At 43.9% G+C, this 18,171-nt stretch overlaps 1 protein-coding gene across 1 annotated transcript in view; it reads right to left on the bottom strand.

The window, feature by feature from the left end:
- The window catches only part of LOC136858719 (apyrase), a 168,050-nt gene extending 150,437 nt beyond the window's left edge, over positions 1-17,613 (bottom strand). Inside the window, exon 1 of the mRNA XM_067138461.2 lies at positions 17,260-17,613. Within this exon, the coding sequence (XP_066994562.2) occupies positions 17,260-17,613 (354 nt within the window). The remainder of the gene's footprint in view (positions 1-17,259) is intronic.
- Positions 17,614-18,171: the final 558 nt, after the last annotated feature.

The following is an 18,171-nucleotide window of genomic DNA, read 5'->3' as shown; positions in this document are numbered from 1 at the left end:
ACGGACAGGAGTTAGGCAAGGACTTGGTCTCTCACCTCTGTTGTTCAACTGCGTTCTTGAGAAAGTGATCCGTGAATGGCGCAGAGAAATGAGTTATGAAGGAGTGGAAAGCGGAGTCAGACTAGCCACAAGAACAAGAACCTTTCAATTGACTGTCTAGCATTTGCAGACGATCTCGCGGTTTTCGCTGATTCCTTGGATGTGGCCACGAAGCAGACCAATCAGCTTCAAACACAAGCTGCAAAGGCGGACCTCCAAATCTCCTTTGAGAAAACGAAATTTATTACAAACATCAAACTGGCGCCGAGTGAGCTAGAAGGGACTCACAGAAAAGTCAAGCGACTTGAAAAATTTAAGTATCTTGGTGAATGGATAGAACCTAACTTGTCCGAAAAAGAAGCCTTTTCTTCACGCATGAATAATATGGAAATGGCTTACCATCTGACTAAAAATGTCTATAACAGAAGATCTATATCTCTGAATGCAAAAATCAAACACTATTGCACTGTCATCCGGGCAGAGGCTCTATATGCAGCGGAATGTCTTGTATGAACAAAAAAGACATGATGGAGAAATTGGAGGCCAAGGAAAAAAAGATTTTGAGAAAATCTTAGGTCCAGTCAAGGACAACGGCGAGTTTAGGAGACGGCACAACCATGAGTTGTACTCACCTGTGGAGAAAATAACCGAAGTGATGCAAAAAGGAGGATTACTTTTTATGGACACATGGCCCAAATGAATTCAACACGGTTAACCAACCGCATTTTCACTTTCCTAGAAGAGGAAAAGGCAAAGGGGGCATGGTTCAGTGAGGTACAGAAAGATCTGCAGGAGATTGGGATCTCATTTGAAGATATCCAGGAGCGTGTCCCACTTAAGAAAAAACTCCAAGAACATCAGAGTTTCCTGCCAAAGCCGAAGATGAAAACTGGAAAGGCATGGACGAAAGAGCGAAAAGAGCAACACCATATACGAATGAAGGAATACTGGACCAACATCAAAGCTCAAGGGAAACAGTTGAAATGACGTGGTCCTTAATTGGCCGAAACGAAACAACAATAATAATAATAATAATAATAATAATTTATAAATAATCGAATGGAGGTTATTAGTATATTAAAATTATTCGAATACGCCATCACTACAATTGAATGATATTTGAAACTCATTCGATTATTTTATTCGATTATTTATTCGATCATTTAAATAATCGGATGGAGGTTATTCGATTATTAAAAGTATTCGATTATCCCACTACTACACCCACCCTCGTTGGAGAGGTCTGCCATACAAGGGCTGCACCAGCCTAGGAAGAGCCACACGAAATTATATTATATGATACATAATACTGAAACGGGAATGCCCTGTGAGCATTCGCATTCATGTATTTCTTGAGGAGAACGTGCTAACATCTGACTGTATGGATTCAAAACGAGCGCCGAGCGCGCAGGCATCATGAGTAACAGCATACAGGTGAGCGCTGCCACGGAGTGCCGGCCAAGGCCAAGTGACGTCACAACGAAAGTTCTATTAGATTCGATGGCATTTCATCACGAACGGAAGGGCAGATCATGTTTTGAAGAACGTCACCTTGTAGAGCTGGACAACAAATGCTACTGCCCAAAATTTCATTAAAATTGGCCGAAGGATGGCCGAGATGTGAATTTTTATAGAAGCTCATATTTCCAGTCCGGCCGTCCGACCTTGAGCAATATAAGGGGGTCGCCAGCCTCGAGGAGAAGAGAGTGTGAGAGAGTACTTCGTCGTGAACCAGCAGTCTCGCTGTTCGGGCCCGCTGATGTGATACAGTTCATTACTCTGTCCGGCTAAAGACCGGTGGTTGAAAGTACGTGATACGGGTGTTGATAGCGTTCTCAGTGGACTCTAACTTCGCGTGTAAGCGGAAAGCTCAGTCACTTACAATATCGGTCTGTTGAGCCGAGTAACATTATTTCGTTTTGTGAATTTTTGTATTGAAGAGACTGCACTGTAATCACTAGATATTTTGAAACTGTGCTTAAAGGACTAAGGGCATAAAGACTGTTCTTAGTTGTTTCCTCTCCAAGAGACTGTGTTAGGTTATTTCGTGAAATTGTGCCCTAGTGAAAGTACAATTCTTTTTACGGACAGTGTCATATTCATAAAGGACAGTGTCAATTCACTCCGTGAGAAAAACAGTGTCGACATTTCTTGTTATAAGACTGTACCAACCTTCATTTTAAAAAAACCCTGTTAATTCACTTCGCAGAACCGTGCTAACATTTTCTTTCAAAAGAGTGTACCGATATTTCCTTTCAAAGACTGTGCTGATTCGCTTCGTGAAATACGGTACCTTTATTTCTTTTCACTGAGCTCGATAGCTGCAGTAGCTAAAGTGCGGCCAGTATCCAGTAATCGGGAGATAGTGGGTTCGAGCCCCACTGTCGGCAGCCCTGAAGATGGTTTTCCGTGGTTTCCCATTTTCACACCAGACAAATGCCGGGACTGTACCTTAATTAAGGCCACGGCCGCTTCCTTCCACTTCCTAGGCCTTTCCTATCCCATCGTCGCAATAAGTTCTATCTGTGTCGGTGCGACGTAAAGCAAATAGCAAAAAAAAAATATATATATTTTCAAGGGACTATGAAAGACTGTGTCTACATTTATTGCCGAGAAGTTGTATTAAGTTACGTGTAATACTGTGCCTCAGGGGAAAATTTATCTCTGAGAAACTACGTGATTTTTTGTTAAGACTGTGTCGTAATAGAACTTGGTTCTTTTTCACGAGACTGTGTCATAAACTGTTTCTTTTCTGTCTTCGCAGAAACTTTAATTTATTTCTACATGTGCGTGTGCTAGAACATTGCATCTGCTTCTCCGTACTCATTACAAACAGTATAAAGACTGTGTCCGTAGGGCTTAAGTTATTTTCTTTTCGCACTGAGATTAAGTGAAGTGGTAAACAGTTGTATCTCAGAAAGTTCCAGATTATTTTCATTGCCTATCACTTCGAGTTCAACAGTGACTATTGCACGAACAATATTAATTATTTTAAGAGAAATGTGATTATGAATTCATCCCTCTTTCCAAAAGTAATGTGCGTCCAACACCATTTACAGTCGAACTTGTTCGGTTAGTCAACAGTGTCTCGCCACAATTTGCAGTGCACTGAGGTAGAGAAGTGTCGTATCAGATTCTATAGACATTCTGTGCGAAAGTTTTACATTTTCTACTTCCTTCATGGGATCTAGTAGAATACAAAGCTAAACAACTATTCCACGCTGCACTATCATCAGATGACCGCCCAGGTTCGAGTCTCCTTCAACATCTGACAACCACCGTAGGACGACGCCGACGACGTGGGACGGCGCCGACGCCGCAGGGCGACGCCTTCTCCACATCTTTGAGGACATTCAAACCATTCGTCTGAAAAAGGTGATATAATTTCTATGCAATATTTTTTGAATAAACTGTAAGTTCCACTTTTAATATGAACTCATTTCACTACCCTCCTCTCGTACTCTCTAAAGCATGCACCGTTCACGTCTTGGCGTTAATCCATGCTCTCCACAAAGCTGAAGTACGGGCGTTCCTGTTTCAATACCAACCTCCTAAAATCCAAACCATAACATTACTAGTACTGAAATGTTTTCATTCCTTCCCTGAAGGGGGAGGCGGGCCTCTTAGACGGTGACACCTTCTCTCAGGCCTGGATATTTGTAATAGAGAAGATGCGTGAGAAGGTGAGAGGGTTGGCGGCCGTGGCCTATGCTAGGAGCTGTCCCGGCATTCGCCTTAGTGCAGGAAAATGGAAAACCACGGAAAACCATTCTCCGGACAGCAGACGATGGGGACTGGCCCCTCTCCGTCTCCAGAATATTGAGGTAGAGCCGTAGCCACCCCTCCTGTGCTCTGTTGGCCGGTCGGAGTGCAGAGCTGTCGAACCACGGACCAGAGGCGGCGACTTGTGGGCCGAGAACCACTCTGCATTGTTACGGTAATTGATAACATTTGTTTGTGCCTAAATCATGCGAGAAGTTACATAAAGATCCATTACATTCGGCAGTAAAGATAACGAGATGATGCGACGTAACATGTTGCAATCAAGTCATAATAATAGCGTGTGACCTCCGGTGAGGCCCGGTGCAGGTCTTTCGATTAAACCCCCTACAACCCAAACTCGCGGCCTCCTTCACAGAAATAAGTTTGTGAAATCATTCAACTTCTTAAGAATAATAAAGCAGCTGGAGAGGACTCCATTGTTGCTGAACTCTGGAAATGTGCTGGAACCAATGCCGTGGGCAAGCTCATCGATATCATACACAACATCTGGAAAACAGAGAAATAATTACCACCTGATTGGACTTCAGCTCTGATTTATCCCCTTCATAAGAAAGGAGACGTTACTGACCTCAACAACTACCGTGGGTTATCTGTCCCGGTAACATACAATGTATTTTCCAAGGCGTTACTACTTCGTAACACGGGTAGAAAGTAAAGTGGACAGTCAACTCGGATAATATCAAGAAGGCTTCAGGAAGAGTCTATCCTGTGCTGAACAGATTCTCAACCTTAAAACTGTACTTAGACCAAAATGAGAAACCGCAAAGTGGTCGTCACTTTGTTGATTTTCGGAAGGCCTACAACTCCGTTGATAGACAAACGCTTAATAAAATTCTCCAGGAACTGGGATTGGACAACAAAACCCGCAGTCTCATTCTAGAAACCTTGACTAACACCCGTTCCAAGGTTACATTTAGAGGCGTGGTTTCGGAAAGCTTCGAGATTAAAATAGGAGTGAGATAAGGGGACGGACTTTCCCCACTTCTCTTCAGGTGTGTCCTTGAAAAGGTTGTTAGAGAATGGTGCAGAGAACTGACTAACTTGGGTATCCAGAGTGGGATATACGTGGGTCATAGGAAGGAAGGGCTGGCTGTTATTTGCCTGGCCTGTGCTGACGACATGGCCCTGATTGCCGATTCACTGGATCCCGCAATAATATAGATAAATTGCCTCGACAGGCAGCCAAAATGGGTCTTCGAGTGTCTTTGGAGAAAACAGAGTTATTTACCAACATCAAAGAAGCTAGCAGAGAGACACTACTAGAACGGGGAAAACTCAAGAGGACTGATAATTTTAAGTATCTCGGCGAATGGATTGAGCACAGCTTATCAGAAAAGCGTCATCATGCATGAGAGTCAACAAGTTGGAACTGGCCTATCGACTGACAAAGAACACTTATAACAAAAACTGCCTATCACACAACTTGAAACTGAAGCACTACACGTCAGTCATGCGACCAGCAGCTCTGTATGCAATGGAGTGTCTTTCGTTGAACTGCTTATCACACAACTTGAAACTGAAGCACTACACGTCAGTCATGCGACCAGCAGCTCTGTATGCAATGGAGTGTCTTTCGTTGAACTGCCTATCACACAACTTGAAACTGAAGCACTACACGTCAGTCATGCGACCAGCAGCTCTGTATGCCATGGAGTGTCTTTCGTTGAACTGCCTATCACACAACTTGAAACTGAAGCACTACACGTCAGTCATGCGACCAGCAGCTCTGTATGCCATGGAGTGTCTTCCGTTGAACTGCCTATCACACAACTTGAAACTGAAGCACTACACGTCAGTCATGCGACCAGCAGCTCTGTATGCCATGGAGTGTCTTTCGTTGAACTGCCTATCACACAACTTGAAACTGAAGCACTACACGTCAGTCATGCGACCAGCAGCTCTGTATGCCATGGAGTGTCTTTCGTTGAACTGCCTATCACACAACTTGAAACTGAAGCACTACACGTCAGTCATGCGACCAGCAGCTCTGTATGCAATGGAGTGTCTTTCGTTGAACTGCCTATCACACAACTTGAAACTGAAGCACTACACGTCAGTCATGCGACCAGCAGCTCTGTATGCAATGGAGTATCTTTCGTTGAACCGAACAGTTCTGATGCAGAAACTGGAAGTCAGAGAGAGGAGAATTCTCAGGAAGATATTAGGTCCGGTAAAGGAAGATGAAGACTTCCGTACACGGCATATATAGAGAGGCTCTCTGATTGTGCTAGGGAAAGGAGAGTAGCCTTCTATGGCCATATTGTAAGACTGCCTTTCGAAAAACTGACCAATAGCCTGTTCATCTTCTGACAGAACAAGAAGATCCTTACCACTTGGCTGACATAAACAGAGAAGGACGTTAAAGAACTGGAAATATCAGATCTTCAAGATTGACGATCTGTACGACATACCCTGAAGGAAGTCCATGGATTTCAAAAAAAAAAGAAAGAGGAAGAAAGGTACCCCCTGTACACCTGCAGAAAATGCGGCAATACTGGGCAAAGATCAAAGCCCAACAGTTGAACAGGCGTGGTCCAAAGGAGGCCCCTTCGAGTTAATAATAATAATAATAATAATAATAATAATAATAATAATAATAATAAATTATTAATTATTTGCGCATGGACCCTGTTGGATCACGCATTACATTTATGATTCGCCTTTCTAACGGACCATATTGCTTTCATTCTTTCGCTGTGTGCCTGTTTTCTTTCTTCTGACCACTTAGTCCCCGATCTTTTAGGGACTTCATTCTCTGGCTTTACTACCCATCTATGTACCTTATGACGGTAAATAATAGTAATAATAATAATAATAATAATAATAATAATAATAATTATAATCGCCTGGTCCACGAGGGCGCAGCACAGAGACGTCATGCTCTTAGTTCTTTTCACTATAATATGTCATTTTCTGGGTTTAAAATTCCAGACAGATCACAATCGGTAAAAATGGGAAATATTTTCATATGGTTTGCATATGGTTTGTTCTTTCTTTCTTTCTTTCTTTCTTTCTTTGTTAATCTGTTTACTCTCCAGGTTTGGCTTTTCCCTGGGACTCGGCAAGGGATCCCACCTCTACTGCCTACCTCTACTGGAGCGCGAGACTTGGGGTCGGGGATACAACTGGGCAGGAGGACCAGTATCTCTCCCAGGCAGTCTCGCCTGCTATGCTGAACAGGGACCTTGCGGAGGGATGGGATGATTGGCAGGAAGCGGTCGTGGCCTTAAGTTAGGTACCATCCCGGCATTTTCCTGGAGGAGAAGTGGAAACCTATGAAAAATCACTTTGAGGATGGCTGAGGTGGAAATCTACTCAGTTGACCTCCCGAGGACCACGTTCCAGCCCTTGTACCACTTTCCAACAAGAAATTTCGACAGCCCTTTGTATTCCTTATATTTAGGCCCTTTGGCGCACTAGCATAGGCTAATATAGGCGAAATATCGAATTTGTCGTACAAGGACGAGACAAAGCTCATTTTAAGCCTCACGACTCTGTATGTCCCTATGGGCAACGTCAGCTCAAGGGTTCTACAGTAGTGGTGGTGATTATTTTAAGAGGAAGTACAACAGGGCAATCATCCTCTATTAACACTAATAAGAGAGGAAAAAGTAAAGGCGCCCGACACTTCGTAAAATGAAGGTATCGGCCAATGAAAAGCAAGGGCTACGAAGGGCGTGAAAATGAAAGACTCCCTAGGCCTCGAATGCTCTAATACCGTCGTCCGGCTCATAGCTAAATGGTTATCGTGCTGGCCTTTGGTAACAGGGGTCCCGGGTTCGATTCCCGGCTGGTTTTGGAATTTTAACCTAAATTGGTTAATTTCGCTGGCACGGGGCCTGGGTTTATGTGTCGTCTTCATCATCATTTCATCCTCATCACGACGCGCAGGTCGCCTACAGGAGTGAAATCAAAAAGACCTGCATCTGGCGAGCCGAACTTTTCCTTGGACACTCCCGGCACTAAAAGCCATACGCCATTTCATTTCATTTCTAATATAGTCGGGTGGAAAAGAACAAGAGTTGACCAAGGGAGGTCAGAGGCGAAATATCGAATTTGTCGTACAAGGACGAGACAAAGCTCATTTTAAGGCTCACGACTGCGTATGTCCCTATGGGCAACGTCAGCTCAAGGGTTCTACAGTAGTGGTGGTGATTATTTTAAGAGGAAGTACAACAGGGCAATCATCCTCTAAAATGAAGGGTGAGGAGCCTTGCGCAAATAAATAGCAGTGTCAGAACTAATCTAGGAGCTCCATGGTCTCCAACCCATGCTCCCAGGTTAAGAGCAACTCTGGCCGCTTTTAGTCGTCTTTTACGACAGACAGGGAGCATTATGGGTATTATTCTACCACCCAACCATCAGGGGAAATGTCTACAGTAGAATGCAGGCTTGGTGTTCGAAGTAGGCACGTGCGTGAGTGTAGGAAGAGTCAAGGGGAAGATTCCGCATAAATATTTGAAACTCACAGCTACAGTTAATCTGTCGAAATACTTATTGCTTCTGTATCCACATATCCATACTGTTTTCACGATAATGATTGTGAATAACGCGGAGGTATTGTTTTCACTACTTACTGCACAAGGCTGAGACATAGAAGGGATATCCTCAACAAAACCTAGTTTTCGCCTAGGTCAGAGATGGCGAAGTTATGACAGACACGCGAACACGACTTCTGTAATCATGTGTTCAATAGGTCGAAAGTCTACCAGCCTGGCATATCAGGAGGCAACTTAGTAGCGAAGCCGGACCACTCAGCGCGCATTATTCACGATCTTAGTCGCTGGACAGCGCATTATAATATTCCCAGATTTTCGCTGTCCACGCCAGCGCAGGCACTCCAGCGCATACCGCCGCATTCTGTAATGATCAAGCTGGACCTTCAGTCCGGTTTCTACCAGTTGCCCTTACAGCCCCGCCATCGACACCTTTATGGTGTCGATTATCGGGGCAGGAAGTATGCCTTCACGCGTTTGCCAATGGGGCATACTCTTGCCCCGTCCATTATGCAACGATGGGCCCTCGCTGTGACTGACATTATATGTGAACAATTTAACCTCAGTGCAGTGTGTTACCTTGATGATTGGCTCCTCTATGGGGAGTCAATCCCGGTGGAAGATGTAGTGTTGTATCTTGATTTGGTCATGGGTGTGACTTTGAACAGGCGAAAATCTCAACTTGTTCCCACTACTAGATTGATTTATCTAGGTGTGCTGATTGACACTGAACAGCAAACGCTGTCCCTTACCCCAGAGGTACAGAATCGAGTGTTGAAGTATGTGAACATGCTTCCCAGGTTGCAAAGTGACGATCTTGCACGAGTTACAGGCTATATTGCCTGGGTTTGCTACATTTCGCCACACGCTTACAAGGGAATGGTATTGGCCCAAACGGGTCTATACCCCTATTGTTCTGGAGCAGCAACGACGGATAGGACCCTTACGATACCGTGTGTCAGTGTTTGTGGACGCAACGCCCAGAAGTATAGCGTACGTATGTCCAGACTTGCAAACCGCATGGGCCCAAGCCTTTCAGCAGCAAACTTCCATTCATGCAGCCGAAACAGCGGCAGCATTAGTGGGAGCTACCACGGTGTTAACAGAACTTATAGACAGAAACCTTTTATGTAATGAATTGTGTATATATACAGATTCTACAGTAGCAATGCATTCACTGCGCCCGGTTCTTTACATGTATACTTCCTTATTGCCTATGTATGTGTACTTAGTTATTAAAGCAGCACGGAGAGGCATTCGCCTCTCGTGGCTGCGGGTGGGCACCGGGCAGAATCCAGCTGACGCACCCTCCAGACTAGTGCTTCACACTTTACACGCGCTGGCTTAGAGTCTATATAAGCCAGCCCACTCTGGAGGGACGTCAGTTGGTTTTCATCGGTGCTAGCCTGCAGTCACAACTAAGGCAAGTTGCATATCTGCATATCTTAACGTTACGTTTTAATAACGTATGTCTCAATTAATTCTATGGCCATACTTTTTACAAATTTTATTAGGTTAAAGCAAACAAATATATCCCCTATTCTTAAAATTTACCGTTTAAAAATGTAATTTTCAATGATGTTCACAAAATCAAATCAATCGAAAGGATTTATGTGTCATCATCATCTGCTAAAGGCAATGCCTTGTCGCTGTATCCACATCTGACGATCTTCTGCTAGCCTCTTCATGTTATATGAACCACATGCCAGTTTACCGACGGAGTTCTTCATGTATGATATCCTTGGTCGTCCCCTTGGGTCTCTTTCCCGTACTGTACCCTTAATGATGGTTTGGAGAAGAGTGTCATGTCTCAGTACGTGTCCAAGGAACTTTGTTTTCCTCTTCTTTATCGTATTTAATAAACATCGATCCTCTTTTACGTCCTTTAAGACAAGGTCACTTGTTTTTTATCCATCCAACTTGTTTTCGTAATTCTTCTCAAAAAACCACATTTCTGCAGCCTCGAGTGTTGTTTCTTCCTGTTTCCCTAATGTCCGGGTTTCACATTCATATAGTACAACACTCCTAACAAAGGTCTTGAGACATGATTTTCTGGTCTCCAAGCTGAGATGGGTGTTTAGCAATAACTTTTTCTTATTTTGGAAGACTGACAAAGGGCAGCCTTTATATGTAATTCAATCTAATACCTAAATGACGTCAAATGAGGGGTTTCATGGTGATTTTAATGGAAAATAACCGATGGCACACTAGAGAGTAAAAAGGGGTAAACAAGAACATAACTGACAGGCTAGAGGGTAAAGGTTTCCCTTCCCTGGCCTCGGCGATGGTCCTCTCAATGTAATATCAGATAGCATGCTATATCAAACCTCATCATCATAGTCAACGAAATTTCAGTAAAATGTAGCCTATAAATTCCTTCAGAAGTAATGCACGTTAAACAGGCGACGTGTTAAACTATCTATAGGAGCTTTATTGTGTGTTGTCGCAGTTTACAGTAGAAGCCGGCAGTTGTCATACAGCAAAACGATCACACGCGTTTCTGCATTCCGTCAGACAGCTTCATTGCCCCAGCCTGTTTCGATCTGTTCTCTGTAGAACAACACCCACGCTATCTTCTGTCCGTCGTAAGAGGTGACTAAAAGGGGTACCAGGGGCTCTCGACTTGCGAGCGTGGGTTGGGGGACCACGAGGCTCTTAGCCGAGTCCTGGTATTGCTTCAACTTACTCGAGCCACGATCCTTTTATCTATCCTATCCGACCTCCCTTGGTCAACTCTGGCCCTTGTTTTTCTTTGGCTGATACCTTCATTTTTCGGAGTGTCGGGTCCCTTCCATATTCCCCTCTGATCAGTGTTGATAGAGGATGGTTGCCCAGTTGTACTTCCTCTTAAGACAGTATTCACCCTCACCACCACTAACTCCAATAAGATATTTTAAACCACAAAATAACACACTGAGCTTGCATTCGGTAGATAGTTGGTTCGAATCCCACCGTCGGCAGTCCTAGAGATGTTTTTTCGGTGTTATCCCATTTTCGTACGATTCAGATTGTTCACGATATCGGAAGTTGTTTAGGTGTAACATCTTGGGTGAACAACCCAGTACAAAGCCTCTAAAAATTACCCTAAAAGTTCCTATGCCATCATTTGTATCAGTGTAGCGATTGAGTTCGCTGCCAAACCCGTGTCGTAAATACAATGTGATGCATTCCTCAAGTTTTTCAATAGGAGAAAGATAGTATCATCTCGAGAAAGCACGTAAATATTATCATTAATGCAACAAGCACCTTTCAAACATCTTCTAATTGCTGTGTAGCCATTGTCTTCCTGATATTCCATATATAGTCAACAAACGAGTGCCTTTATCGCACTAAGACTTGATACAACATCTCTAAATGCAAAACTCATTGATGTCATAACAGTTAAACAAACTTGTCGACTTCCATAATTACCAAAAAAAAAACATCTTTTTTTCAGAAAGACCTCCTGTGACTGGGGGCGGTAGAATACCACCCACGGTATACCACTGCCTGGCGTAAGAAGCGACTAAAAGAGGCCCCTGGGGCTCTCAACTTGGGAGCGTGGGTTGGCGACCACGGGGCCCTTAGATGAGTCCTGGCAATGCTTCAACTTGTACCAGGCTCCTCACTTTCATCTATCAGAACCGACCTCCCTTGATCAACTCTTGTTCTTTTCCGAGCCCGACCGTATTAGAGCATTCGAGGCCTAGAGAGTCTTTCATTTCCTCGCCCTTCCTGGCCCACATCTTTCCTTGGCCGGTACCTTCATTTTCGAAGTGTCGGATCCCTTCCAATTTTACTCTCTGATTAGTGTTATATAGAGAATGGTTGCCTAGTTGTGCTTCGTCTTCACCGTCTCATGAAACAATATTATTTTTCGTTTGCATTTGGTGACGAAAAACACTCGTACCTACGTGATGTAATTTAGCATAAAGGAATATATAAACGATTTTTAATAAATACTATTTTAAGCTTTTAACATTCAAAGATCGATCGTTACTGCCTACTAGCCATTGGTACGTATTGGAAGGCGCAAGTACAGTATACTTGCAAGACCGTAGATCGGCAATGTCCTTGAGGTTGGTGCCAGTGGTACTCCTGAAGCCTGTACCTGCACGCGGAGCGCCCGCGGAGAATAAACAGTTGTTGATACATGTTGATGTTGACAGGGTGTAAGGAGTGCCTTAGGATGTAGGGTTGTTTTACCGTCTGTTACGTACATGCAAACAAACATATGTATATCATCATTATAGACTGTTATGCCTTTCAGCGTTCACTCTGCAAGCCTCTGTGAATATACTAAACGTCGCCACAATCCACTATTTGCAATTAGTACTGTGGCCTCATTTAGTTGTATACCTCTTATCTTTAAAGCGTTAGAAACTGAGTCTAACCATCGTCGTCTTGGTCTCCCTCTACTTCTCTTACCCACCATAACAGAGTCCATTATTCTCCTAGGTAACCTATCCTCCTCCATTCGTCTCATATGACCCCACCACCCAAGCCGGTTTATGCGTAGGTACAGCTTCATCCATCGAGTTCATTACTAACTTAGCCTTTTCTTTTTTGCTTTACGTCGCACCGACATAGATAGGTTTTAAGGCGACGATGGGATAGGAAAGGCTTAGGAATGGGAAGGAAGTGGCCATGGCCTTAATTAAGGTTCAGCACCAGCATTTGCCTGGTGTGAAAGTGGCAAACCACGGAAAACCATCTTCAGGGCTGCCGAGAGTGGGATTCGAACCCACTATCTCCGGGATGCAAGCTCACAGCTGCGCACCCCTACCCGCACGGCCAACTCGCTCGGTATATTACTATAGAGAGGTTTCCTTGTCCTCATTCCGAGTACCCTCCTGTCTTTGTTCCCACCCGTTTGTACCAGCAATCATTCTCGATACTTTCATGTCTGTTACTTCTAACTTATGAATAAGATATCCTGAGTCCAAGCAGGTTTCACTCCCGTAAAGCAAAGTTGGTCTGAAAACAGACCAATGTAAAGATAGTTTGTCCGGAAGCTGACTTCCTTCTTACAGAATACATGTATAAAAATGCGTAAGAACTCCAACGACATCAATGAGGTCCTCATGCATGTGAGAGTTTAAACGACAACCACCACCACCACCTTTTCAGAAAGGAGCTGTTCATTTTGCAGTTCGCATGCACGGTGTTTTCAAAACAGAGGGTACGATGCGCAAAGGTATCACCGAGATATCACTATAAAATTTGTCACAAATGGAACCTAGCAATTGCTTTTACACATATCAAGTGAAAAATTCCTGGCACATTAAGAAATATTTCATTTTTGGAGTATATTATGTATGCGTACTTTACCACTTTACAAGTACATTTGGTGTTACGCTCACAGTGACACACGTATGTCTTTTGTCTCACACGTTGAACAATTTCGTGTGTAATGTCTTTATTCGCTGAAGTTCTTTGATCACGACGAGTTGTGGACTTGTGCCCTAACTGATTCATTAAGTTATTTATTGGTCCAGGGATCATGCTACTTCGGCAATAGCTTAAGGTCTTGTAATTTAACAATAATCTGTTCATTTGCCTCATCGAAAAATGAATAATGTTCACCTCCATTTTGCTTTTTGAACTAGCCGCTCTACTCATAATGGACAAAGATAATGAGAATCCACAGACATAGCACTCGCATTCCTCGGTGCTAGCCCTGGACCTCAAGAAAAGAACAAAAGACGGCATCAGCAGCGGAATACGACATAAACCAGTCCTGTCTACAAGCCTTAAGTATGTTTTCATATTTCTCAAATAACGACGGTATTTCTTAATGTGCCAGGAATTTTTCACTTGATATGTGTAAAAGCAATTGTTATGTTCCATTTATGACAAATTTTATAGTGATATCTCGGTGATACCTTTGCGCATCATACCCCAAAACAGACACCTTGAAGCTCTAGTTTTGTTTACAATTTGCTCTACGTCCCACCCGACACAGACAGGCCTAGGAATGGGAAGGGAGCGGCCGTGACCTTAATTAAGGTACAGCCCCAACATTTGCCTGGTGTGAAAATGGGAAATCACGGAAAACCATCTTCAGGGCTGCCGACAGTGGAGCTCGATCACACTATCTCCCGGATGCAAGCTCACAGCTGCGCGTCCCTAACCGCACGGCCAACTCGCCCGGTAATTATTGTTTTAAGAGGAAGTAGGCTACAACTGGGCAACCTAGTCCTGGCCCTCTGAAACCTAATAGCGCCGGGGTCGGAAAAGAACAAGAGTTGACCAATGAAGGTCTAACAGGATAGATGAAAGCAAGGAGCCAGGCACAAGTAAGTGGAAGCAAAATCAGGACCCAGCTAAGTGCCCTGTGGTCGCCAACCCACGCTCCAAAGTTCAGAGGACCTGGGGCCCCTTCTAGTCCCCTCTTACGACAGGTAGGGGATACTATGGGTGTTATTCTACCGCCCCCACCCGATCGGAGACAGGTGGTGGTGGTGATTATTGTTTTAAGAGGAAGTACAACTAGGCAACCGTCCTCTATAGAGCACTAATCATAGAGAAAAAATTGAGGTGTTCCGACTCTTCGAAAAATGAAGGTATCGGCCAAAGGAAGACAAGGGCTACGAAGGGCATGAAAATGAAAGACTCCCTAGGCCTCCATACGTAATACCGTCGGGTTCTGAAAAGAACAAGAGTTGACCAAGGGAGGTCGGTTAGGATAGATGAAAGTGAGGAGCCTGGCACAAGTATGTGGAAGCAATGCCAGGACTCAGCTGAGGGCCTCGTGGTCACGAACCCACGCTCCAAAGTTCAGAGCCCCTGAGGCCCCTTTTAGTTGCCTCTTACGACAGGCACCCACAGGGAGAACCACAGGGAGACAAAACCCTGAGATTTGCTGATGATATTGTTATTTAATCTGAGAATGCAGATCTGGAGGAATTACTGAATGGTATCGACAGCGTCTTGAAGAAGGAGTACAAGATGAAAATAAATAAGTCGAAAACAAAAGTAATGGAGTACGGTCGAACGAAGTCAGGTGATGTAGGTAATAGTAGATTAGGAAATGAAGTCTTAAAGGAAGTAGGTGAATATTGCTACTTGGGTAGTAAAATAACTAACGATGGCAGAAGTAAGGAGGACATAAAATGCAGACTAGCACAAGCAAGGAAGAGCTTTCTTAAGAAAAGAAATTTGCTCACTTCGAACATTGATATAGGGATTAGAAAGATGTTTTTGAAGACTTTCGTGTGGAGAGTGGCATTGTACAGAAGTGAAACATGGACGATAAGTAGCTCAGAAAGAGACAAGAAGCTTTTGAAATGTGGTGTTACAAAATAATGCTGAAGGTGAGTTGAACAGATCGAATCACGAATGAAGAGATACTGAATCGATTTGGTGAGAGGAGACCCATTTGGCTAAGCTTGACGAGAAGAAGAGATAGGATAATAGGACACATCCTATGACACCCAGGACTTGTGCAGTTGGTTTTTGAGAGAAATGTAGGCGGCAAGTACAGTAGGGGTAGACCAAGGTATGAATATGCCAAGCAGATTAGAGTAGATATACGATACAGCAGTTACGTAAAAATGAAAAGGTTAGCACAGGATAGGGTGGCATGGGAAGCTGCATCAAACCAGTCTATGGACTGATGACTCAAACAAAAACAAATATTTTTAAGACGAATGGTATGTTCAGATTACAGTCCAAATTTCGAGCCTTCTTAGAAAATAGATTCAAGGAATCTGTTGATTTTACAATTTTGTCCAACTCTTCAACCCTTTGAGTCGACGTTCACTTGTTTATCGTTACTTTCTGTTTTTTTCGTAAAAATTCCACGGGTGGGGGTATAACCCCCAGTACCCCCATGGCTTCGCCACTGGATACATTACATTTTATTTACTGTACCTAGTAAGGAGTGTATGCTTGCGCCAGCGTACGCCGTCTGATGCGGCAAGACCAGAGCCAATGTATTAATGAATTGCATTTCTTAAGTCCGGCTCCACGGCTAAATTGTTAGTATGCTGGCCTTTGGTCAAGGGGTCCTGGGTTCGATTACCAGCAGGGTAGGGAATTTTAAACAACATTGGTTAATTCCGCTGGCACGCGGGCTGGGTATATGTGTCGTCTTCATCATCATTTCATCCTTATCACGATGCAAACTTCGCCTGCGGGCGTCAAATCGAAAGACCTGCACTTTGTGAGCTGAACATGTCGGACACTCCTGGCACTAAAAGCCATACGCCATTTCATTTCACATTTCTTAACTTGCAATCAATCAATCAACACTGACCTGCATTTAAGGCAGTGGCCCATGTGGCATATTCCTTATCTGTTGTTTTCCTAACCTTTTCTTAAAATATTGCGAAGAATTTTGAAATTTTTTGAACATTTCCCTTGGTAAATTATTCCAGTCCCTAACTCCCCTGTCTATAAACGAATATTTGCCCCAATTTGTTCTCTTGAATTCCAACTTTATCTTCATATTGTGAAATGTCCTACTTTTAAGACACCACTCAAACCTATTCGTCTACTAATGTCATTCCACGCCATCTCTCCACCGACAACTCGGAACATACCACTTAGTCGAGCAGCTCATCTCCTACCACCCAAGACTTCCCAGCCCAAACTTTGCAACATTTTTGTAACGCTACTTTGTCGGAAATCACCCAGAACAAATCGAGGTGATTTTCTTGCAATTTTTCCAGTTATCGAATCAAGTAAGCATGGTGAGGGTCCCATACACTGGAACCATACTCTAATTGGGGTCTTACCAGAGACTTATATGCCCCGTCCTTTACATCCTTACTACAATACGACGAACTTTCCTTCTAATGCCAGAAATTACTGCAGTTGCATTTATAAAAACGAAGGGCGTGTCGATACCTGCTTTATCAATAATCCCAGAAAGTTCCATTCAATGCCATTTAAGAGTATAACAAGTGGATGAGAAGACAATAACCCCGAGGGCTGTACTGTAAGCAAACAAACTTACCAAAGCATCTGTAGGTAATTTGTTGAGAAATGTTGCCGTCACGTTCCATTTGTGTAAGGTGTACCACAAAGTCCCCTGGAAATTGTCGCCGGCGTTCAGAAATATTGCATTAGGCCTTTCATTCACAAGTTTGGTCACCTCGGTGTATATTCGTGGAAATCCTCCGACACACGTTTCTTCTGTACCCTCGGCACACACTCCCGAACTCCAACTGGTTTGTTCGAACCGAGCATGGAAGTCGTTGAGGTGAATTATAGACAGCTCGAAGAGGGAGGAGGTCCCACGGGGGTGGACGGTCCTCCCCGCTGCCGAACAGAGCAGAGCACACACAAGAGGAAGCAGCTTGAGGGACATCGCGGTACTGACGATAGTGACGGTCCTCTACAGCGATCAGACTCACGAACCACGTGGTTTGCAGATAGTGCTGCTTACCTTGAGCGTTCAACTCGCCGTTAAATTACTCGCGAACTATGTCCGAGGTCCTTTTTCATTGGACCATGACATTTCGATTTCACTTTTCGCTACCTGATAATGGTAGACAATTCACTTCGATTCCAGGTGCGACACACCATACCAGCAAAAATCAAATTCAAGAAATGAAAATAACCCATTCATTTTTATTAAGAATCCAGTAGTATAGCCAGGATCAGCCGGTGAGATGGGGGGGGGCGAGTTTATAGTTACAATATAATGATAAAACACAACGAAGTCCACCTCTGTGGTATAGTGGTTAGCGTGATTAGCTGCCAGCCCCGGAGTCTCGAGTTCGATTCCCGGCTCTGCCACGAAATTTGAAAAGTGATACGAGGGCTGGACCGGGGACCACTCAGTCAACTGAGTAGAGGAGGGGGGGGGGGATCGATTCCCACCTCGGCCATTCTCGAAGTGGTTTTCCGTGGTTTCCCACTTCTC

This window comes from Anabrus simplex, chromosome 1, assembly GCF_040414725.1.
Source record: "Anabrus simplex isolate iqAnaSimp1 chromosome 1, ASM4041472v1, whole genome shotgun sequence".
In the NCBI taxonomy this organism is placed as follows: domain Eukaryota; kingdom Metazoa; phylum Arthropoda; class Insecta; order Orthoptera; family Tettigoniidae; genus Anabrus; species Anabrus simplex.
This window is presented reverse-complemented; position numbering and strand designations above follow the sequence as displayed.